Raw genomic sequence first — 24,887 nt, forward strand, 5'->3', positions numbered from 1 at the left:
TAGAGAGCAGATATTGGTCTTAAATTACTCAGACCCCAAGTTCATATTTGATCCAAGTATTCAGTTTTCATGAAAATGGCCAGAGGTACTTGACCTCCAAGTTGCCATTTGAACCAAATTAACATTTTTAATGAAAATGATTTTAACCTTTAACCCCAAAGAAATGATCCTTCACTGTTTCTCAGTAAACACTGAGGCTGGAGAGCAGAGTTTTGGTTTGAAATTATTCGCAAACCTCAAGTCTCTATTTAATCCATTTGAACATTTCATTTATGGAACTCTGAGGCAGAAGGGAAATGGGAATATGAAACCAGTCCCCCCAAAAAAATCTGCTCAGGGGAGGCTTGTGACATAGCAATTTGATCTGCCGTTGGAAAAATTTTCCTCTGCCACATTTTCATTTCAGCGATGCATCTATAATGTTACCGTAGCACTAATCTGCTTACCATTACACCTTATCAGGTTCAATAGGTTTGATGTTCCTTTCGCTGTCACTGTAACTTGCACCTCAGCTGGTGCTCAGCTGGATGATAATTATTTCCCATAAAACCTGAGTGGGGGACATAAACATTGCATCGGGGAAACATCTGTGTTTGGTCCGGATGCTAAATCACCAGCACTGCCTGTCTAAACCAGAGATTAGTGCTACTTCTCCGATGTTCCGACAAGAGGTACCATTAGCGGTGATCGTGTACTGGTGTTGTTATGCCAGCAGTGAGAGGTGCACGGGCAGAACTTGTCCCCAACTTTCACAATATTATCACATCCTTATGATGATATTGCATGAGGTGTGGGAACAAACCTTTATTGAAACACATTCAAAGAAACACTACGAGGTCTTAATGCAGTGGAAACTCTCTATTGCCTAACTAAATTATAGCTGTAAAGTGATCAAATAAAATGAATGAATGGTTGTTTTGAGAGAGAATAACAGCAAAGTCATTTGGCTGTGCCAGAACATTAAGTGCTATTGAATAATCAACCCCAGCCTGAAATAGGCTTCAAAGTCATTTGACGACAGATGCTAGTCGTTAGCAACACAGTTCACTATGACATCTGGCAGTGTCGTATGAGGACAGAAACGCAACGTGTCACCATTATTGTTGAAAACAATACAAAAAAGAAAGAGTTCCATGAGTGTTCATGTTCAAAAGTTGGAGAAGACCTCCTTTTAATTCAATGCCGGTCATCCAAGTTGATGAGAGTTGTGCAGGAGACCAAAAGCTCGTGGTCACGATGAATGCATTTATAGTCATTTCTGTTTTTTTCCCCTTTAGTAACAGAAAATATTCACAGATTTTGTCCTTGTTTTTCATACACCTTTTAATTCCCATTGTGCCGGGTAATGACGTATAATTGTCTTATTTACAGCTCTGCAGGGTTTGCCACTTTGCTGTCTCCACAGTGCTGTTTATCCCGCCCTTCATACTGACGTCATATCCATTGTCAGACAAGATGACAAGCTGAACAGTTCCTTGCTAACAGTTCCTGCCTAAAGAACAAAACTATTCTTCTTTTTTATTATTAGTCCCCGCTGTCAGGTTTGATGTTCTCCTAAAATATATTGATCAACAGACAATGTTCTCTTTGAAGTTGCAGTTACACTAATTTTGTGACTAAAATGCTAAACTAGGGGTTGCTGGCTCCATAGATTGAAATGGCTTTTTTGGGGGGGTGGGGGGATATAAATACAGAATGTATTTGCATCATGTACTGCATGGTCAAGAGAAACGTGGTGACAGAGGAATCTGATCTGTCAGTGTGTCATGATTTGTTTTTTGGATTAAAGCTACAGTGTGTAGGATTTAGTGTCATCTAGTGGTGAGATTGCAGATTGCATTATTCTGTCACATTATTTATTTCGCTTTTGGAGATGCGGATTCATGCTTCTTTGCCCTCTCTTGTGATGAGCAAAATATATGCCTCTGCATTTCACAGAAACGAGGGTTCTCATACTTGGTAGCCCTAACCCTAAGCACTCCGGTCTTTTTGCCGCTGTACAAAGTGCAAAAGACAGGCGTATGTCCGTTTTATCGACATGGCCCTGCAAACTGGTAGCCTCCATGAGTGGACCCACTCCCTTGATGATATGAAGGGTTCGTTCTAATCACATAAATACACACTGATTCATTCTCGTAGGTGATTACACACTAATCGACACACGGTTTGAATGCCATATTCCATTTCTGCTCTAAATCATACCAACTGTAGCTTTAATGGTTACTGTTGAACTGTCAGTGTTGTTAACATTTCAGGTTAACATGTTTCTTTTTTTTTAAATGGTGTGACGTAAAACCTGTGATAACGACAGGCAGGCACACCACATCTGGTGTCCTTAGTGATCGCTGGTTACCGGTAAGAATTGACGGAACTTCATTTGCACGAGTCTGTCAATCGATTCATTTAACAGACCGCACACAAGTGACGTCAATGTGTGTACACTGCAACGTGTACAATACGTAACCTGAAGAAACAGGAAAACTCTTTTTTTTTTAAATATCTCATTTTACTTGAATTAATTTCAATTCTCTTTTGTTTTTCTCTTATTTATTTATTTTATGGTGTTGTTTTGTTTCTGAGAATGGCAGGACTACTACATACAGTATACTGAGCAAGACCTCCAATGCAACACTCTGCTGTGATATTTACTGCTACGATGTGCTTATATGGTTCTGCATAATTAGGTACAGTTATATTGCCAATCCAAAGTTTCTTAAAAAATGTTATTGTTATTAGTCATTATGTTTTTCCCTGCATTTGCTAGCTTGTTGGCTGTGCAGCTATTAGCACATTACCTGGCTAGTGTTCAGGAGGCAGACAAACTAGATGTGAGTTTAGCCACAACTGTTCATAATTTGTAATAATTTACCCATTATCCACGAACCTCCATAACTTGTTAGCTGATGCTTACTTGAAGACGAGAACATTCACAAACCTTCCTGCAGGTGGCGGACACTTCTACGGGATATTACATTAAAACAAAGTTCCTGCCTCGATCGTTCTGATGCATCGAAGTTTGTCAGACGCAATAGGTTTTGCCCTTATTAAATATTTTTTTAAATTCGCTAACCTATAACATGATAAAATGTATTATTATACGAGCTCTGATTGGCTGATTTCCGGTCTGATATTTTCCCATGTCAAACCGTTACCTGACAATTCATCCAGATCGCGCATCAGATTTGTTACAAACCAGAAAGCTAAAATCACGATTAGAAAAACCAACTCGGACATGAACATACTCCATAAATATCTAAACAGCATCACAAAAAACACACAGGTTGAAAGATTAACAGCTAAGGAACATACCCTTTGTTAGCAACTTATTCACGGAGGTGAATAAAGCGAACAGGCCTTACTATGAGCCCAAAACCATCAGCAGCTTTCATATTTGGGTGATACTGTAAGTTCGGGTGTTTATATATGGTTTATTATAACCATATAATAAACAAATTATTAACCTTGCGCTCAGTTAATAATCCTTTATTATTTATGAGTTATTTTCTACACAAGATGGTTAGGAGGAACTAACACATTTACGTTTTCGCTGTCTAAGCTCTACATTACCAGTGTAGAAAAACTCAACACATGACATACCTCACCCAATATACGTATTTACTGTTGTGTTGGAAGTTTTCCTCAGTATACTTTATCTATTGGCCACAAAAGTCATGTTGAATGATGTAGCTAGTATGGATGGTTTGCATGTCCAATTAGCCTGCCCTTGGCTCTTAAAGGCGCTCTAGTCAAGATAAAGCCCAACTCTAAGGTGAATGAAACAATGACCATTAGGTGTGGAGTAGGGAAGTGTTCAAAGGTACAAGGGGAATCTGATTTGTGAAATACTGCAAAGTCCAGTGTTCATTCATCTCCACACCTCTGCCTCCATCTCCTTCTCCTTTGTGCTACAAGTGGGTCTCTACACCACAGTGTTTCTCTGTCTGTATGGAGGTGGTGGCAACACATTGCTAGCTTTCATAGCAGCCTCAGATAGGTATTCCTGGTTTTCGGCCACAGCAGGTCGAATGCGTCCATTCTGCCGGTAGAAGAAGCGTGTGCTGCAGTCCTGCAGGTACTCAGGGTTGTGCATTGAGGTTTTCTGGGGGAGACTGTGCTGCCAATATTCAGGATTGTCAAAACTGGCCTTCTTGGCATTCTTATCAATCATGATGGTGTTGCTGGTGATGCCTGAGTGCAGGGAGTGTCCCGAATGCCCTGGATGCAGGGTGTGTGAGGGATATGATGTGTGGGGCAGATGGCCAGGGGCTATCGCGTAACCAGAGGAGGAGACTGTGTGGCTTGATGTTGAATGGTTGACTGTTTGCGATACAGACTGAGCTGCAGATGACCCGGGGCCAGAGATGGTTACTGCACCAGCCAATCCATTCTTCTCCCCAGGGTTAATGAAGGTATTGAGGTACAGTGGCTCATTGACGTATTCCTCATCCCCTCGGATGGACTGGCTTCTGGGGGCAGCAGCAGCTCCAGCCATGTGGAGGGTGTGGCATCCAGCTCTGTCAATAACTGCATGAGCGTCACCGTTCCTGCGTCTTGTGACGAATGGATTTTCTTCTACTGGGTTGAGATAGTCTACACACCACAGGACAAAAAGGCATGTTAACATCATTTTAAAGGACCACATCGACCATGTTGATGGTTGAACACAATATGTACAAGAAGCATACAGTATGTGTTATGTAACTGACAAACTTTTCCAACACAGAACTTTTCAAATCCTCTTTAACCTATATTCAACTGAATACACCACAAAGAGATTTGTGCAAATATTTGCTCATTTTGAAATGGATGCCTGCAACACGTTTCAAAAAAGCTGGGATGTTTTCCTCATTTTCCCGGAGGACACGACGTCCATGATTACCAAAAACAATTTGAAATGTGGACTCATCAGACCACAGCACACTTTTCCACTTTGCGTCTGTCCATTTCAAATGAGCTCGGGCTCAGAGAAGGTGGTGACGTTTCTGGATGTTGTTGATGTATGGCTTTCGCTTTGCATGGCAGAGTTTTAACTTGCACTTGTAGATGTAGCGACGAACTGTGTTAACTGACAATGGTTTTCTGAAGTGTTTCAGAGCCCACGCGGTAAGATCCTTTACACAAGGATTTTGGTTTTTAATCCAGTGCCACCTGAGGGATTAAAGGTCACGAGCATTCATTGTTGGTTTTTGGCCTTGCCTCTTACGTGTAGAAAGTTCTCCAGATTCTCTGAATCTTCTGATTATATTATGGACTGTAGATGATGGAATCCCTAAATTCCTTGCAATTGAACATTGAGAAACATTGTTCTTAAACTGTTGGAATATTTTTTCATGCAGTTGTTCACAAAGTGGTGATCCTCATCCCATCTTTGCTTGTGAACGGCTGAGCCTTTTGGGGATGCTCCTTTTATACCCAATCATGACACTCACCTGTTTCTAATTAAGTGTTCTTTGAGCATTCATCAACTTTCCCAGTCTTTTGTTGCCTCGTCACAACTTTTTTGAAATATGTTGCAGGCATCCATAAAATTTCCAAATGAGCAAATATTTGCACAAAAACAACAAAGTTTATCAGTTTGAATATTAAATATCTTGTCTTTGTGGTGTATTCAATTGAATATAGGTTGAAGAGGATTTGCAAATCATTGTATTCTGTTTTTATTTACATTTTACACAATGTCCCAACTTCATTGGAATTGGGGTTACAAGTAGGGGAAAGATGGATGTTCTGTGGATGCTGTACCAGACCAGAATGTGGGGTGTTCAATTTAACCCTCTGGCGTCAAATGACACGGCCTCGTGTCAAAACTCACATGATCATTTTTTTAGACAGCAACTAAAGACACATTTTTTTAAACTGGCATTTTAGTGTCAATTTATTTTATTGTTCTATATTTGTATGTGTTGTTTTTATTGTCTATTTATATTGTGTGAAGCACTTTGTGACCTTGGTCTGTGAAAAGTGCTATATAAATAAAGCTTACTTACTTACTTACCTAATTAAGCAGATGTAGCACACAATCAGATGCACTCTGAGTGTCTGTTTGAATGCGTGTTGAATGTGGAGACTTCAACCTCCAAGTCACTTTTTAAATTTTGTTAATAGACCAAGTATAACTTGAATTATGATTAATAATTTACATGAGTTTTTTGGGGGGATAATATTCTCATCTTCACTGTGCGTTTTGCAGACAGCGGCACCAAAATGACTCATTTCCTCCTTTCAGCTGGACAAGCTGTGAATCTATGAGATATTGTCCCTGGGGCCAATCAAATACAACAATACCATGGTCACCAAACCACTTTCTAGGTGCTCTGGCACTGTGGGCATGGCCAGCACCTGCTAGAAAAGGATATCACCACTTTCATAAAGCATGTCAACAAATGGAAGCACAAAGTGCTCCAAACTCTCCTGGCAGACTGCTGCGTGGACTTTAGACTTGGAGTTGAAACAACACCTGCAGATGACATGACACTGCAAATCACTGGCAGTGGAAACTTCATACTGGACTTCAAGCAACCTGGGTTCTGTGCATTTCCACTCTTCCTACAGACTCTGGGACCTTGATTTCAAAATTAAATCCAAATTTCACTTAAATCTGAAAAGAGATCTTTGGACCACCAAGCAACAGATCAATTCTTTTTCTCTTTAGCCCATGTAAGATGTGTCTGACACTGTCTCTGGTTCAGGAATGGTTTGCCACTCGGAATGCAACACTTGCAGCCCATTTCTTGGCCACATATGTGTGTGGTGGTTTTTGATGCACTGGTTCCTTCCTCAGTCCTCTCCTTATGATGCTTCCCCAAGTTTTAACTGACAATCTTCTCAAGGCTGCAGTCATCCCTGTTGCTTGTGCATCTTTTCCGACCACAGTTTTTTCCTCGAGTCATGTTTCCATGAATATGTTTTGATACAGCACTCTGAATAACCGGCCCTTTTAGCAATGACCTTTTGTGGCTTGCCCTCCTTGCAGAGGGTGTCAATGAGTGGCTTCTGGACAACTGTCAAGTCAGTAGTCTTGACAGCTTTTGAATATTAGTTAAACAAATCCTCTCAGAATTTGATAATCATCATATAAGACTGGAAATAAAGTTTTGGAATTAAATTGTACAACTTGAAAATTGCTATTGAGGATTGCAAAAAGTGAAAATCAGGACAGTTTTCAAAACTTTTAGTGATATTTATGAAAATGTGGTATTATGGCAGTAATTTGTTGCCACAGTTGTGTTTGCAGCACTTATAAAACTGTCTTGGAAGATCTGGTGAAATAATATTCAGGAATAATTTAAAATCTGATGGCATTTTATCAGCCTTTATAAAGATTCAAAGGAGAAGACTTTGAAGTTCTCAAAGCTCCCACACTGTGAGTGAGACACAGAAGTTAGATTTTTATTGTTAAAGCTTCAAAACATTCTTCTAACTATAATATGCGCATGTGTCATTTCAATATCACAGATAATGTAGAAAATTTGAGGCTCAGATTTGTCTCCCAGTTTTTGACTTTGAAACTGAAATCATGTGTTCACCAAACAACCTTTTTGTTCCGTCAAACACACCTGGAACGTGTGCGAAAACATTGTAAATTATTGCCAAGTAGTGTTTAATGAGAGGCAGAAAGCAGTTGTCAAACCTAACAACACGCCTCGGAGCTGGAAAAGCCAGTGTGAACAAAGACGTCAGCTTCATGACACCGGATCACTGATGTTCATTTTTAGTGAAGTGGGTAACACAAAGAGACACTCAGGACAGCAGCTGGTGATATAGAGGTTGGCCGTTATCCAACTTTTACAAACGATCTTGAATGACGAACTTCAACACAACATGCAGCATGCTGCCATCAGTATTGTTATGCAATTATTGTTTCAGTTGGTAATTGTGAATGTACGTACGTACTCCTGCGGAGGATCTTGTCCTTTTGTAGTACTCCCCTATGTCTGCTTAATACCAATCAAACCTTAATGCTGCCTCCACCTCAGTGAGTGGAATTATACACATAACAATAACTGACATAGTGCAGCTTGATGAGCTTGAATCTGAACTGAATTTAACATCACGACATGTATTACTGAATGACTCTAATGTCGATGGCCAATGCACATACCTGCTATAATGTTTATGACCGAACATGATAAAAACATTGCTAAGCTCCGACATGAGTGTGTCATTTCATGGCCGTACTCCGTTTATTATCATGACATCTCTTGTAATGTGTTTTGTGTCATTCACTAAATTTTATACGGTCCTTCCGGAAAGTATTCACAACACTTCACTTTTTCCACATTTTATGTTACTGCCTTATACCAAAATGGATGAAATTAACTTTTTCCTCAATATTTTGCACACAATACCCCATAATGACAATGTGGAAAGTTTTTTTTTTTTTTTTAGATTTTTGCAAATTTAGTAAAAACAAAACAAAACAAACAAACAAACAAAAAAACCCCACTAAGAAATCACATCTATGTACGTAAGTATTCACAGCCTTTGCCATGAAGCTCAAAATTTAGTTCAGGTGCACCCTGTTTCCACTAATCATCCTTGAAATATTTCAACAGCTTAATTGTAGTCCACCTGGGGTAAATTTAGCTGACATGATTTGGAAAGGCACAGACCTGTCTACATATAAGGTCCCACAGTTGACAGTGCATGTCAGAGCACAAACCAAGCATGAAGTCAAAGGAACTGTCTGTAGACCTCCAAGACAAGATTGTCTCGAGGCACAAATATGGGGAAAGGCACAGAAACATTTCTGCTCCTTTGAAGGTCCCAATGAGCACAGTGACCTCCATCATCAGAAAATGGAAGAAGTTTGGCTCCACAAGGACTCTTCCTAGATCTGGCTGCCCATCTAAACTGAGCAATCAAGGGAGAAGGGCCTTTAGTCAGGGAGGTCACACTTTCAGACCATGAGAAACAAAATTCTCTGGTCTGAAGAGACAAGGACTGAACTCTTTGGTGTGAATGCCAGGCGTCATGTTTGGAGGACATCAGGCACAATCTCGACAATGAAGCATGGTGGTGGCAGAATCACAATGGCATCAACAAATTATTGAGCAAAGGGTGTGAATACTTATATACATGTGCTTCCTTCACTCACTCACTCACTCACTCACTCACTCACTCACTCACTCACTCACTCACTCACTCACTCACTCACTCACTCACTCACTCACTCACTCACTCACTCACTCACTCACCTTCAACCGCTTACTCTAATTAAGGGTCACAGAGAGCTGGAGCCTCTCCCAGCAGTCATAGGACGTGGGGGGGGGGGGGGGGTACACACACCCTAGACAAAACGCCAGTCTGTCACAGGGCCACAGACAGACAAACACACATTTACGCCTGGACACAGAGGTACAATTTACAGTTTTCAGTCCACCTAACCTGCATGTCTTTGGATGTGGGAGGAAGCTGGAGCACCCAGAAGGAACCCACACAAACACAGGGAGAACAGGCAAACTCCACACAGAAAGGCCATAGGTGTAAATCAATCCCATGACCTTCTTGCTGCGAGGCAACACTGCTAACCACTAAGTCACTGTGTTGCCATGTGTTTTCTTAGTTTTTTTTTATAAATTTGCAAAACAAACAAAAAAGCAAACTTTTTCCATATTGTCATTATGGGGTGTTGTGAGTAGAATTTTGAGCAAAAAAAAAAAAAAAAAAAAAAAAAAAACTTAATTCACTTCATTTTGAAATAAGGCTGTAACATAACAAAATGTGGAAAAACTGAAGTGCTGTGAATACTTTCCAGATGCACTGCATGTGGATGACATGGCATTTTACTTGTTCATCTCAGCTGATCTACATTGTGCACGATGCACATTAGATGATTCTCCCATTACTAAAACAAATGTACATAATAAATATACTGCAATATGTATAACCTGTCCACCTCAAACTACATTTTTGTAAGCTGTATACCAATATATTATATTTTACAGTAATACAGTATGAAACCTGCTTTTCACTGATTTTTGATTCCTGAATATCATTATTATCATACAGCACAACTAAATTACAACTTGCATGGAAACACCAAGTAACACTGTAGGCTCATGCACACACACACACACACACACGCACGCACGCACGCACGCACGCACGCACGCACGCACACACACACACACACACACACACACACGAAATCTGTCAAAGTAAACCTGGGTTGTTCTTGTCCCTCAAGCAACCATCCTGGGCTTTATCTCCTTTAGCTGCTCTTTCCCCCAAAAGTCCAGTTGGATCGGCACTGTAACGCTGTCCACTACAATCCTCTCCTGCACTCGAGCCTTAGGAGACAAGAAAATAATGAAAAACCAAACATGAAATATAAGCTGAATTACTTGAAATTATTATATTTCAATATGTCTATGAATGGTGTTTTCATGTTGAATCCAGCCAATTAATTGTTGATTTAGTTAAGTTAATATATATATATATATATATATATATATATATATATATATATATATACGAGGTCTGTGAGAAAAGTAACGTACCTTTTTATTTTTTTAAAAACTATATGGATTTGAATCACGTGCGATTACATCAGCCAACCTTGAACCCTCGTGCGCATGCGTGAGTTTTTTTATGCCTGTCGGTTACGTCATTCGCCTGTGGGCAGGCAGCCGGCGCAGCACGCCGCCACAGGAAAAACACCTCCGTGTTGATAACCATTTGTAAAAACCAGGCGGCTTTTGATGGCTTTCAGTAGAGTGAGTATCTGAGAAATTGTTTAACAGCTGGACATGTTCCAACTTGTCCTTAAGGCTTCCAACGGAGGTGTTATTCCTGTGGCGGCGCGCCGCGCCAGCTGCCTGCCGACACGCCAATCCATCCGCATGTCTTTCATTACAAAATCTCCTTTAAACAGTGGAATGTCCGGATAAACTGCTGATCCCGACCTCTTCTCAAAGTTCTCTGTTCTCTCACGACGTCCTGGGTCAACAGAGGCTTAAATTTAGAGGTTTTCAGCTCGAAACAGGCTGACGTCGTCCCGCTCCGTGGGAAGTCCTTAAAGCGACAGTAACACTCCATAATCTCTCATCAGCCGTTAAAATTTTCACCGAAAACCAGCTGAATTTCTCGAAAGGTGTCCACTTCGATCTGCCTCACAGGTTCTGAAAAAATTTTGATAAACCAAAGCGCCAGTCTCTTAGCAAGTTGTTAGACAAAGGAATTCCGACGGGAGGGGTGGACCACTCCTCACTCAAAGCCTGCCCACAGGTGAATGACGTAACCGACAGGCGTGAAAAAAACTCTCGCATGCCCACGAGGGTTCAAGCTTGTCTGATGTAATCGCACATGATTCAAATCCATATAGTTTTTGAAAAAATAAAAAGGTCCGATACTTTTCTCACAGACCTCGTATATATACAATTCTAGAACTTTAAGAAGTACCCAATCTTATTTTGTCCCACAGAAACAAATGAAGCATGTCAAGGTCAAGGTCAGGTTTATTTATAAAGCACATTTACAAACAGTCAACACTGCCTCAAAGTGCTGTACAATAAAAGGAATTAAAATTATATCAAGTTAAATACAAGAACAAAATAAATCAAAAAGACAGTAAAAGATGTGGCAGTGTTCAGCTCATCTTGTATTAAAAGCCAGTGCAAAAAAGATATGTCTTTAAAAGAGTCTTAAAAGCGTCAATTGAATTGCAGTAGTCTAAACAAGACGTGATCAAGGCGTGCACAACCTGTTCCAGCTGATTTGGGGGCAGGTAACGCTTGATTTTACTTAAAAGTCTAAGCTGGAAGAAGCTTGTTTTGACCACTGTTGTTGATCTGCTTCTCGAATTTAAAAGAGCTGTCTATAAAAACACCAAGGGTCTTAGCAGATGAACGACAGTAGGAGGTGAGTGAACCAAGGGCAGAAAGGTCAAGGTCACCAAAGACCACTATCTCTGTTTTGCTTTCATTTAGGTTCAAAAAGTTTAAAGACATCCAGTCTTTGACTTCTTGAAAGCAAGTCTGTAGGATGGCAGATGAGTTTGTTTTAAGGTTCAGAGGTAGATAAATCTGCACATCATCAGCAAAGCAGTGAAACTGAATGTTATATTTCTTAAAAATTGATCCTAAAGGAAGCAAATAGAGCGAAAATAGAATTGGCCCTAAAATTGAACCCTGAGGTACTCCACAAGTCAAAGGGGCTTTCTGTGACACAAAGGGACCAAGGTTTACAGAAAAGCACCGACCAGTCAAACAGGACTTAAACCATTTGAGCACTGTGCCATTTAATCCAACACACGATTCAAGGCGAGATAATAAGACCTGGTGGTCAACAGTGTCAAAGGCTGCAGTTAAATCCAAAAGCACAAGCACAGCTGAGCTGCCAGAGTCCATGATTAAAAGAAGATCATTAAAAACTTTTAAAAGAGCAGTTTCAGTGCTGTGCAAAGGTTTAAAACCAGACTGGAACTTTTCAGTTATGTCAAATGCAGTAAGGTATGACTGTAGTTGAGTATAGACCATCTTTTCAAGTATTTTAGATAAAAATGACATCTTAGAAATGGGTCTATAATTAGAAAAAATAGCAGGGTCCAAATTATGTTTTTTTAAAAGGGGCTGTATCATGGCCTGTTTAAAGGAACAAGGAACGACACCTGAAGATAGAGAAGCATTAATCAGCTGTAAAATACAAGGGCCAACTGAATCAAGGACTTCTTTCAAAAGCTTAGCAGGAAGGAAATCCAGTGCACAGTCTGAAGGCCTTAAACTTTGAACAGTTTTAGATAGTTCACACAGAGAAATAGGCTCGAATTGACTAAAAACAGCTGTGCACTCAGCAATGATGCAGGGGTCAGCGATGACAGTTGGCAAAGAAGATCGAATGAGTGAAATTTTGTCACTGAAAAATTGACAAAATTTTTCACACAAAGAAACAGAGGGAACAGCACCAGTTGAATCAATAGGGTTAACAATCTTGTTCAAAACATTAAAAAGAACCTGTGGTTTGTGAAGATCTGTAGACACAATATTTGCCATATACTCTCTCTTAACAGCATCTTGATAATTTGTTTAGTGAATGTCTTAAAATCCCCAGTGATACTTGAAGTTGATCTTTCTTCCATTTCCATTCTGCACGGCGGCATTCCCGTCTGCGTGGGTGCGTAAAGTCATTGTGCCATGGCTCTGAGCGTTTTGCACGCCGATTAGTGAACGGGGCGACAACGTTGAGAATCTCTGAACACGTAGTATTGAACAAGCTAAGCAACTCATCAATATTTGTATTAGAATTGTAAGACGTGAGTTCAGAAGCATGAAACGCAGCAGAAAAGAGTGGCGCAGTAGCGCGTTACAGATCTCTATGACGTTCACATTTAGAGCACTGAATAAGATAAGGTCCAGAGTATGACCCCTGTCGTGGGTCGGGACATTTACTGCCTGCTTAAGATTAAAAGAGTCCACAACATTAAGAAAGTCATTGACCAAGGGCTTGGATGGACAACAAACATGAATATTAAAATCCCCAGCAATTAAAAATGCCTTACGATTAAGAGCAATACCTGCCACAAAGTGAGAAAAGTCATTTATAAAATCTTTGTTAAATTTAGGAGGGCGATAGATGAGTGCGCACAATTGTCGTTTGGTGGGGAGATGTAGGGAACCTTCTTTCGCATATGTGAATTTTTTTCCCACCTGCAGAGAACATCAGTCACGAGCATTCAGCCTTACAGTGAATAAATATACTGAAAACCTGTCAAACTCTCATTTGCTATAACATGATGGAATGACGTGAGCAAAGGTATTGCATAAAATTTTGCCAAAAGCTTGGTGATACCCAACTGACTGACAGAATACAGACTTTGGTCATGGCTGACCATTATGCCCACATCCAAGAACTTGTGGATGAGGTGGGGATAAACACAGGTTCGGTACATTCTATTTTGATGGAGGTTTGAGTAATTCGCAGAGTTTCAGGGGAATTTGTGCTGAAGGAGCTAACAGCAGAGCAAAAGCAATTGCATCAGCACCTGCCCATTCTGCTCAGCTGATTCAGTCTTTCCTGGCCAAACACTGTACTCTTGTCAGTCATCAGGCTCCCCATGCTCCTGACATGGCTAACTCTGATTTTTGGATTTTCCTCAAGATCAGAACAACACTAAAGGGGACTTGATTTGAGTTGTGAGAAGACATCATGTGGAACGCGATGGCCACTCCAAAAGAGTCCTTCCAGAAATGCTTCCAGGAGTGGAAGAACCACTGGGAAAAGTGTGTCCAGTCCCAAGTAGATTACATTGAAGGTAACTGAGATTTCAGACCCCCAGGTGGGTAAGATCTTTTTTAGTGTCCTTGCCAGAAGGATGATAACTAACTTCCTCTTGAAGAACAATTATATTGACACTTCAGTACAGAAGAGTGGTATCCCTGGAGTGCCAGGGTGCCTAGAACACACTGGAGTGGTCACACAGTTGATCAGGAAGGCACGAGAGGGACATGGAGACCTGAGAGTGCTTTGATTGAATCTTGCAAATGCATATGGGTTGATCCCCCATGAGCTGATTGAGATCTCTATGGACCTACACCACATTCCCCATAAATCAAAGACCTCATGCTGAATTACTAAGGTAACTTCAGGCTGAGAGTTACATCAAGGAGTTCAATATTTGACTGGCATTGGCTTCAATCAATCAACTTTTTTCTTGTATAGCGCCAAATCACAACAAACAGTTGCCCCAAGGCGCTCCACATTGCAAGGCAAGGCCATACAATAATTATGAAACACAGTCTACGTCTAAAGCAACATAACCAAGGGATGGTCCAGGGTCACCCGATCCAGCCCTAACTATAAGCCTTAGCGAAAAGGAAAGTTTTAAGCCTAATCTTAAAAGTAGAGAGGGTATCTGTCTCCCTGATCTGAATTGGGAGCTGGTTCCACAGGAGAGGAGCCTGAAAGCTGAAGGCTCTGCCTCCCATTCTACTCTTACAAACCCTAGGAACTACAAGTAAGCCCGCAGTCTGAGAGCGAAGCGCTCTAATGGGGTAATATGGTACTACGAGGTCCCTAAGATAAGATGGGACCTGATTATTCAAAACCTTAAAGTAAGAAGAAGAATTTTAAATTCTATTCTAGCATTAACAGGAAGCCAATGAAGGGAGGCCAACACGGGTGAGATATGCTCTCTCCTGCTAGTCCCCGTCAGTACTCTAGCTGCAGCATTCTGAACCAACTGAAGGCTTTTTAGGGAACTTTTAGGACAACCTGATAATAATGAATTACAATAGTCCAGCCTAGAGGAAACAAATGCATGAATTAGTTTTTCAGCATCACTCTGAGACAAGACCTTTCTGATTTTAGAGATATTGCGTAAATGCAAAAAGGCAGTCCTACATATTTGTTTAATATGCGCTTTGAATGACATATCCTGATCAAAAATAACTCCAAGATTTCTCACAGTATTACTAGAGATCAGGGAAATGCCATCCAGAGTAACGATCTGGTTAGACACCATGCTTCTAAGATTTGTGGGGCCAAGTACAATAACTTCAGTTTTATCTGAGTTTAAAAGCAGGAAATTAGAGGTCATCCATGTCTTTATGTCTGTAAGACAATCCTGCAGTTTAGCTAATTGGTGCGTATCCTCTGGCTTCATGGATAGATAAAGCTGGGTATCATCTGCGTAACAATGAAAATTTAAGCAATACCGTCTAATAATACTGCCCAAGGGAAGTATGTATAAAGTGAATAAAATTGGTCCTAGCACAGAACCTTGTGGAACTCCATAATTAACTTTAGTCTGTGAAGAAGATTCCCCATTTACATGAACAAACTGTAATCTATTAGACAAATATGATTCAAACCACCGCAGCGCAATGCCTTTAATACCTATGACATGCTCTAATCTCTGTAATAAAATTTTATGGTCAACAGTATCAAAAGCAGCACTGAGGTCCAACAGAACAAGCACAGAGATAAGTCCACTGTCCGAAGCCATAAGAAGATCATTTGTAACCTTCACTAATGCTGTTTCTGTACTATGATGAATTCTAAAACCTGACTGAAACTCTTCAAATAGACCATTCCTCTGCAGGTGATCAGTTAGCTGTTTTACAACTACCCTCTCAAGAATCTTTGAGAGAAAAGGAAGGTTGGAGATTGGCCTATAATTAGCTAAGATAGCTGGGTCAAGTGATGGCTTTTTAAGTAATGGTTTAATTACTGCCACCTTAAAGGCCTGTGGTACATAACCAACTAACAAAGATAGATTGATCATATTTAAGATTGAAGCATTAAATAATGGTAGGACTTCCTTGAGCAGCCTGGCAGGAATGGGGTCTAATAAGCATGTTGATGGTTTGGATGAAGTAACTAATGAAAATAACTCAGACAGAACAATCGGAGAGAAAGAGTCTAACCAAATACCGGCATCACTGAAAGCAGCCAAAGATAACGATACATCTTTGGGATGGTTATGAGTAATTTTTTCTCTAATAGTCAAAATTTTGTTAGCAAAGAAAGTCATGAAGTCATTACTAGTTAAAGTTAATGGAATACTCAGCTCAATAGAGCTCTGACTCTTTGTCAGCCTGGCTACAGTGCTGAAAAGAAACCTGGGGTTGTTCTTATTTTCTTCAATTAGTGATGAGTAGAAAGATGTCCTAGCTTCACGAAGGGCTTTCTTATAGAGCAACAAACTCTTTTTCCAGGCTAAGTGAAGATCTTCTAAATTAGTGAGACGCCATTTCCTCTCCAACTTACGGGTTATCTGCTTTAAGCTATGAGTTTGTGAGTTATACCACGGAGTCAGACACTCTCTTTTAAAGCTCTCTTTTTCAGAGGAGCTACAGCATCCAAAGTTGTCTTCAATGAGGATGTAAAACTATTGACAAGATACTCTAACTCCCTTACAGAGTTTAGGTAGCTACTCTGCTCTGTGTTGGTATATGACATTAGAGAACATAAAGAAGGAATCATATCCTTAAACCTAGTTACAGCGCTTTCTGAAAGACTTCTAGTGTAATGAAACTTATTCTCCACTGCAGGGTAGTCCATCAGGGTAAATGTAAATGTTATTAAAAAATGATCAGACAAAAGGGAGTTTTCAGGGAATACTGTTAAGTCTTCTATTTCCATACCATAAGTCAGAACAAGATCTAAAATATGATTAAAGTGGTGGGTGGACTCATTTACTTTTTGAGCAAAGCCGATAGAGTCTAATAATAGATTAAATGCAGTGTTGAGGCTGTCATTCTCAGCATCTGTGTGGATGTTAAAATCGCCCACTATAATTATCTTATCTGAGCTAAGCACTAAGTCAGACAAAAGGTCTGAAAATTCACAGAGAAACTCACAGTAACGACCAGGTGGACGATAGATAATAACAAATAAAACTGGTTTTTGGGACTTCCAATTTGGATGGACAAGACTAAGAGACAAGCTTTCAAATGAATTAAAGCTCTGTCTAGGTTTTTGATTAATTAATAAGCTGGAATGGAAGATTGCTGCTAATCCTCCGCCCCGGCCCGTGCTACGAGCATTCTGACAGTTAGTGTGACTCGGGGGTGTTGACTCATTTAAACTAACATATTCATCCTGCTGTAACCAAGTTTCTGTTAGGCAGAATAAATCAATACAAAAAGAGGTATTATAACTTGAAAGAGGTATTATAACTGGATGTATACAATCTCTGTTATCCTTTTTGCCCTTGTCATGAATATGTTGGTAAAGGCTGCGGAGATGGAGTGCAGAGGCCCCTTGTCCAAATCTGGAACCATGCAGGTGTCTATCAGAGCCTTTAGCGATGACTTGACAGTTACCACCACATCAGTGCCTGGATGTAGGTGGATCTTTCAAGGCCTGGTCAACCTCATTTATTGGGCTAGAATGAGCTTTAATCCAGCAAAATCCCAGTCTATGGTCCTGAAAAGGGGGAAAGTGGTGGACAAGATTCACTTCTCCATGGGCAGCGCACTAATACAATCAATCACTGGGCCTAGATCGTAGCCTCACCAGTGCAGCTGCAACTTCCAATCAGCAGCCTGGAGAAGGAGTTCAGAGTATCTTGCACAAGAGAGTCGCTGGCCTATTGCGACTCAAGAGACTCCAGAGTGGCATTCGCAGGCGTTCTAGTGTGGACAGTCAGGAAGTGGAGAGCATAGGAGGGGCTGGCGGTAGTGGAGTCTCGGGTGAGACACAAGGCACTGCTGGGCACAGTGGCAATGGGGCAAGCAGGAACCCTCCCACAACCATGGTACAACAAGGCTCACGGCAAAGCCAGAGGGCCCCTGGTCCTGAAGGAGGTCCAGGCAGGCGTGGAGGAAGTGAGGACGAGCAGAATGGTGAGCATGCGGCAGCAGAGGCCATGGATGAGGTGGGGGGAGCGCTGGAGAGAAAACTGACCTGGAACGTCTGGAAGGAAGAGCCACATTGCATGAAGTTCATGATCCAAGCAGCATATGATGTGCCTCCCAGTCCAGCCAACCTGCACGTCTGGGGTAAGAGTGACATTCCGACCTGCTCACTCTGTCCAGGATGGGGGACCCTGAAACACATCATGAGCAGCTGCCTAAAAGCCAGGTCCTGTAGACAGTGGCAAAGGTGATCTCCAAGGCAGTGGCCACCAACACACATATCCACAGCCATAAGAAGATCACCTTTGTAAGGGCTGGAGAGAAGCCACATGCGAGGACTTCACCATCAGGCAGCCTGCTCTCAACAGCCTCAAACTGGGAACTCCAAGCTGACCTGGGCACACAGCTCAAGTTCCCATACTTCATAACATCAACCTCTCTGAGACCAGATGTGATGCTGACATCTTCTTCTAAGTATGTCCTCTTAGTGGAGCTGACAGTACCTTGGGAGGACTGCATGGAAGAGGCCAATGAGCTCAAGTGGCTCAAGTACCAGGAGCTCATCAAGGAGTGCCAGAGAAGGGCTGGTAAGCTCGCTGTGAGCCAATCAAGGTGGGGTGTAGGGGCTTTGCCACCCGTTCCCTTTGTAAGACCCATACCTACATAGCAGCAAAGAGGAGAGCCATTAAGTCTACCTCCGAGGTTGCTGAGAGAGCCTCGAGGTGGACCTTTTAAAAGGTCTGAGAAGTGGGCCAACTCTGCTGGGACACAAGTTGGGGACCGATCAACCCCGGCTGGGCCTGATGTTGTGAGACCCGAAACGCTTGTTGATCTCACTGAAGATGTGTCCCAGTGCATATACTGCACACACACACACACACACACACACACACACACACACACACACACACACACACACACACACACACACACACACACACACACACACATAGTTGTGCTCAAACATTTACGTACTCTGGCAGAATTTTTATTTTTTGGCCATTTTTCAGAGTATGAATGATCATTTTTTTCCACTCATGGTTAGTGGTTGGGTGAAGCCTTTTATTGTCAAACAACTGTGTTTACTCTTTTTAAATCCTAATGACAATAGAAACTACCCAAATGATACTGATCAAAAGTTTATACTCCCTTCCTTAATTCCGTGTATTGCCCCCTTTAACATCAATGACAGCTTGGAGTCCCTTGTGGTAGTTGTGGAGGAGGCTCTCTGATGGTAAAACTGACACTGAATATGTATTGGAAGAAATACAAACATTGTGGCAATCTATAGTAAATCTGTGTGGAGTAGACAGTTGTCAAAAACTGAGTGACTGTGCAAGAAGGAGAAGAGTGAGGAAAGCCACCAAGACACCCAGACAACCCAGAAGAAGTTATAGGCTTCTGTGGCTCTGATTGGGGAAATTGTGCACAGTGCAAACTTTGCATTTTGCATCACTACTCTTAGCTTCATAGTGGAGTAGAGCGAAGAAGGATATTCTTTCGCCAAAACAGATCAAATCCGGGCTTGCATCTCAGATGTACCTTTTGACAATTTGCAGCTAAACTTTCAGGTCTTCTTTTTAAGAAAATCCTCCTCTATACCACTTCATCATGAAGATGGATAACTGGTGATAAAAAATGCAGAGGTTGCACTGTGGACAATTTCTCTCATTCATATTCTCTGAAAAATGCTAAAAAAATGAAACATTCTGCCAGGGTATGTACATTTTTGACCACAACTGTATACATAAAACAATAATTAGATCACAGGGTGAATGATTGCCAAGTGATACTTTGGCTCAAAGAGACTATATCATTCTAGTTAAGCATAAAAAAAACAGCTATCGCTGCTTTGCTCTTCTGTTACCAGAGGTGTATAAGAAGGGCTTTGGTTTTGGCCTGATGGCTGTGAAGTCATCTGCAGTTCAATGATTCACTTTCACAGTACTTTACATTGAATAAACAGCAAGCAGAGCAAGTCAGACAAAACACAGTGGAATATTTCAAATAAATAACACAAAATACTGAAAATAAAATATATGAAAATATAGATTTAGGTTTGTCTGGAGTTTTTTTGTTTAAAGCTGTCTCAACATACACAAATGGTACAATCATTACCAATAAAGTGACAAATTCAGTCACTTAAATGTAAATGATATGATGAAAAAAATTACCTCTTTGTTTAATGGAATCTGTTTGATTTTAGTCATTAAAAAATCTCTCCTCAGAGGATAAAATGAAATTTATTAACTTATTTTGACTGTAAAGGAAAACAGTTCCTGGAACAGTTCCTTTGAACTATTTACACTTTTCACCTGTTGAGCCTTCAACTGCATTATTACTTTTGTGACACCATCAGGTTTTTACAAATATACATCTGGGTAAAGGCATTCAAGCTTTATTTTCCCAATACCACACATTGTATGCTATAGTCAACATGTGTGATATCAATTGGTGTCTGTTTTATTTCCCTAGAAAGGTATTGAAAAATAATAATTACAAGACAAATTAAGTTCTTTTTTTTTTATCAGAATTTCAGTTGGTCAGTTGGTCAATATATCAAGTTCAATTCCTCTAAGAAGAGTTTGTCAGATTCCATAAGATTACAGAAATCTAGCTGATTACTTTTTAAAGTTTTGGAATGACATCCTGTGCAACCAGTACCTCACATTTGAGAGCAGGTATGCAAATAAATCTAAAGAATTGACATAAGCAAAGGTTTCCAGAATTTCACAAGTCAGGTTCAAAGCAATCTTCAGAAATGTCAAGGCATCATGAGTAAATGGCCAGTCTGTGTACACTACAACTCCTGGGACTACACTGTTTTTTTTAATTTTATTTTTAATGAAGGAGGCTTATACACTTGACTGATATACAGAAGTTCTCTCAGGGAGGAATGTGCCAAAATTCCAACAAAATACTGTGAGATACTTGTGGAAGACCATTCCAACTTGTTTCATTGATGTTAAGAAATTACTAGGCAATGCCATCAAACAAACAAAAAAACAAACAAACAAACAAACAAAAAAACAAAATATATGTAAACCTTTTGACTGAATGAAAATCTGAAACAGCAAATACAATTTTAAATAACTCTATCAGTTAATGATTGCTGTATATATATATATATATATATATATATATATATATATATATATATATATATATATACAGCCAGGTGGAAATCATTTGGATTATTCAGACGGCTTTCGGTGGCTTTTCAGTCGTGTGACTATCCGAGAAATTGTGGAAGAGGTGGGCATGTCACAACATGTCCTGTGAGACTTCAACACGGTGGCGCTTTTGTTCCGCCATCAGCTTCGTGCCAAAGCCATCGGCATGAATTTCGCTGCAACTCTTTTCATGGCAAAATCTTCTTTCACATTGGAATGTACTGAAAAAGTGCTGATGTCCACCTCTTCCACAATTTCTCGGATAGTCACACGACGGTCCCACATCACCACAGTGTTCACTTTGGAAATGATCTGGTCATTTCAGCATGTTGATGGCCGCCCAGAGCGTGGCTCGCTCTCCACTGTTGTGCGGCCGTCTTTAAACCGCGGTTGTACCGCTCCTTAATCTGTGTGATGCCCATAGCATCGTCACCGAAAGCCATCTGAATAATCAGAATGGTTTCCACCTGGCTGTCGCCCAGTTTCTGGCAAAAATTTGATGCAGTCGCGCTGCTCCAGTCATTCCGCCATTTCCTTGCAAAGAAAAAATGACGAGAGTCTACACCTATTCTCACACAAAGGCTGCTTACAAGCAAATGACGCAATCGACAGGCGTGAAAAAACTCACACATGCACACGAAGGTTCAAGGTTGGCTCATTTAAGCACACGTGATTCAAATCCATCAGGTTTTTGAAAAAAATAAAAAGGTCGGATACTTTTCTAACAGACCTCGTATATACATACATATATATATATATATATATATATATATATATATATATATACTCACACACAAACGCACTGTAAACCTGACTGTTCAAATTAATTAAATAAATCGTGTAAACTCAAAGTTTCTACTTCCTTAAATATTTCAAGTTACGTTAAGTTAATTAATTAATGCAGGAAAAAAGGAGACAGCTGAGAGGGAATATATTTAAGGCAAAAATTGAGTACAAGAATAAAGTAGAAAGTAAATTTTTCAGTGGCAATATAAAACAAGCCTGGGAAGGTCTAAATACACTGATGGGCAAATCCAGTAAAAAATGTGATGCTCTTACAACCATTAATCAATGTTTTGTTGATGAGTTAAACCGTTTCTTCTGTAGATTTGATAAAGTAGATGATAAACAGGAATGTGATGAGATCTGTAAAAATCTTCCAGCAGGAGCTCCCATAGCTATCACTGAGGATGACGTGGCTAAAAGTCTTTCTAAACTGAAGCCAAACAAGGCCACTGGCCCAGATGGCCTGAAAGCCCGTCTACTCAAAGACTGTGCTCCTCAATTAAAAGGAGTCTTTTCCAGATTGTTTAATTCCCTTCTTGTCACAGGAGTGCCCAAATCTTGGAAATTCTCCATAATAAGGCCTATACCAAAAAAGCCAGGGGCAAGCAAACCTGAAGATTTTCGGCCCATTGCCATAACCTCCATATTATGTAAAACTATGGAGAGAGTTTTAGTTGACGTCCTGACCACCACAGTGGTCAGTGAACTAGACCCTCTGCAGTTTGCCTATAAGAGGGACAGAGGTACTGATGATGCCGGATTGATCTTGCTGGACATGATCTCAAAGCAGCTTTCACTTGCTAAAGCATATGCTCGGGTTTTGTTTGTAGACTTCAGTGCAGCTTTTAATTCTATGAAATTACATATTCTTCTGAAAAGTCTGGCTGATTTAAATGTTGAAAAGGGCCTGATGCTCTGGATCAGAGACTTTCTGGTTTGTCGCCCTCAAAGAGTTTGTGCTAACAACATTCTGTCAGGAGAGCTCATCATAAGCACTGGCTGCCCACAGGGTAGCGTTCTTTCACCTCTACTCTTCTCTCTTTTTACAAATGAATTTGCAGTTAATGACACAAATTTTAAACTGATTAAATACGCGGATGACATGGCCCTAGTCGGCCTGCTACAGAAGTGTGACTCCTCTGGCGAAGCCTCCTATCTCGCTCACACTAAGGCTCTTGAAGCTTGGTGTCTCGACAGCCAGCTGGAAATCAATGTGTCTAAGGCAAAGGAGCTTGTTTTGCACACAAAGCAAGAACTGACCATGCAGCCAGTTTCACTCGATGGCCAGCTTGTTGAAACGGTTGAAACTTTTAAATATCTTGGTACAGTTCTTGATAGTCACTTGAGCTTCTTTGAAAACACTGATTTTATCTTTAAGAATTGTTCACAGCGACTCAGTCTTCTCAGAAGATTGAGTTGTCTTGGTGTTAATCCGCAGATTTTAGACCTTGTGTATTCTGCACATATTGAGAGTATTTTAACATTTCATCTTTGTGTTTGGTTTGGTCACTTGAGTTGTAAATGTAAGGACAAATTAAATAGAATTGCAAAAATGGCGGGGAAAATTGTGGGAAAACCCCAGAAGACTCTGGCCCAGGCGCTACAGAGCTCCTCTGGCCAAAGGTTCTTTCAAAAAATCTTTTATACCAAATGCCGTCACCATAATGAACTCAAAAAAGTGACCACTCCACAAATTAAACCTGAGCTGCTTTACTTCTGTTTTATTAGATTTTATTAGATCTTACTGTACGTTTTATTTATCTTACTAGGTCTTATTCTATTTCTTCTTTTACTTCCATGTATTTTATGTATCTTATTTTTGTTTTATTCGTGTGTTTGTATGAATGTTTTATGACTGTTTTTTTTGTCTTTTTTGTGCTGGTGAGCCGAAGACAATTTTCCACATCGGTGGACAATAAAGAATTATTCTATTCTATTCTATTCTACACAAACTTACTAACATACAAGTAACAATTCTCATGCCTTTGTTCCACCCAAGGCCCAAATTTACTGAGGAACCATGATTCCTGTTGGTTTTCCCACACTACAGTACCTTGTCCTGCAGTGAGACCTGAGCCAGCTCCATGGGTGTTTGGTCTTTGGGAGACTTGCTTCCGCAGGGTGCCATTGCAGCGAGGGTTCTCCTGATTTCCACTACTGAATCCACTGCTAACCTGCCCCCCTGTGGCTAGGTCCTGTGGAGGCAGGCAAGATCCAGTTGGAACAGACACTCCTCTGGGGACGGTGGCTAGCATATCCTCCACGCTGAAATTAGGGTCCTGGTAGCCAAACTGATTCTGGGTGGAAGAGAGGAATTGGTTAGAAGAGGCTGAAATGTTTGGTTAAGTAACACAATATCAGATGATTTAAAAAGACGTCTCTTTATTAAAGCAGAGCAATTGGCCCTGTGGGATAGAAGTTGGATATGAAGACCAGGTTTCAATTCTGGTTGTGTACTCCAGGCTACCTGTCTGTGTCCTTGAACAAGACACTTCACCTGCATTGTCCCAGTCCACCCAGCTATAAATGGGTACTGGCCTTGGCTGGAGAAGCAAACTATGATGGATTGTTGTTCCATTCAGGGGTGTTATAGGCTTCACTAGACCATTACCTCCAAATACTACTACTA

General features: G+C 40.6%; 1 protein-coding gene across 1 annotated transcript in view; it reads right to left on the bottom strand.

Moving 5' to 3' along the window:
* Positions 1-487: 487 nt before the first annotated feature.
* Positions 488-24,887, bottom strand: part of LOC117525342 (receptor tyrosine-protein kinase erbB-4-like) — a 1,053,282-nt gene continuing 1,028,882 nt past the window's right edge. Inside the window, exons 26-28 of the mRNA XM_034187180.1 lie at positions 24,312-24,555; positions 10,167-10,292; positions 488-4,590 (exon numbers count right to left, since the gene is read on the bottom strand). Of these exons, the coding sequence (XP_034043071.1) occupies positions 3,920-4,590; positions 10,167-10,292; positions 24,312-24,555 (1,041 nt within the window). The 3' untranslated portion in view covers positions 488-3,919. The remainder of the gene's footprint in view (positions 4,591-10,166; positions 10,293-24,311; positions 24,556-24,887) is intronic.

Source organism: Thalassophryne amazonica, chromosome 14 (genome assembly GCF_902500255.1).
Source record: "Thalassophryne amazonica chromosome 14, fThaAma1.1, whole genome shotgun sequence".
NCBI lineage: Eukaryota > Metazoa > Chordata > Actinopteri > Batrachoidiformes > Batrachoididae > Thalassophryne > Thalassophryne amazonica.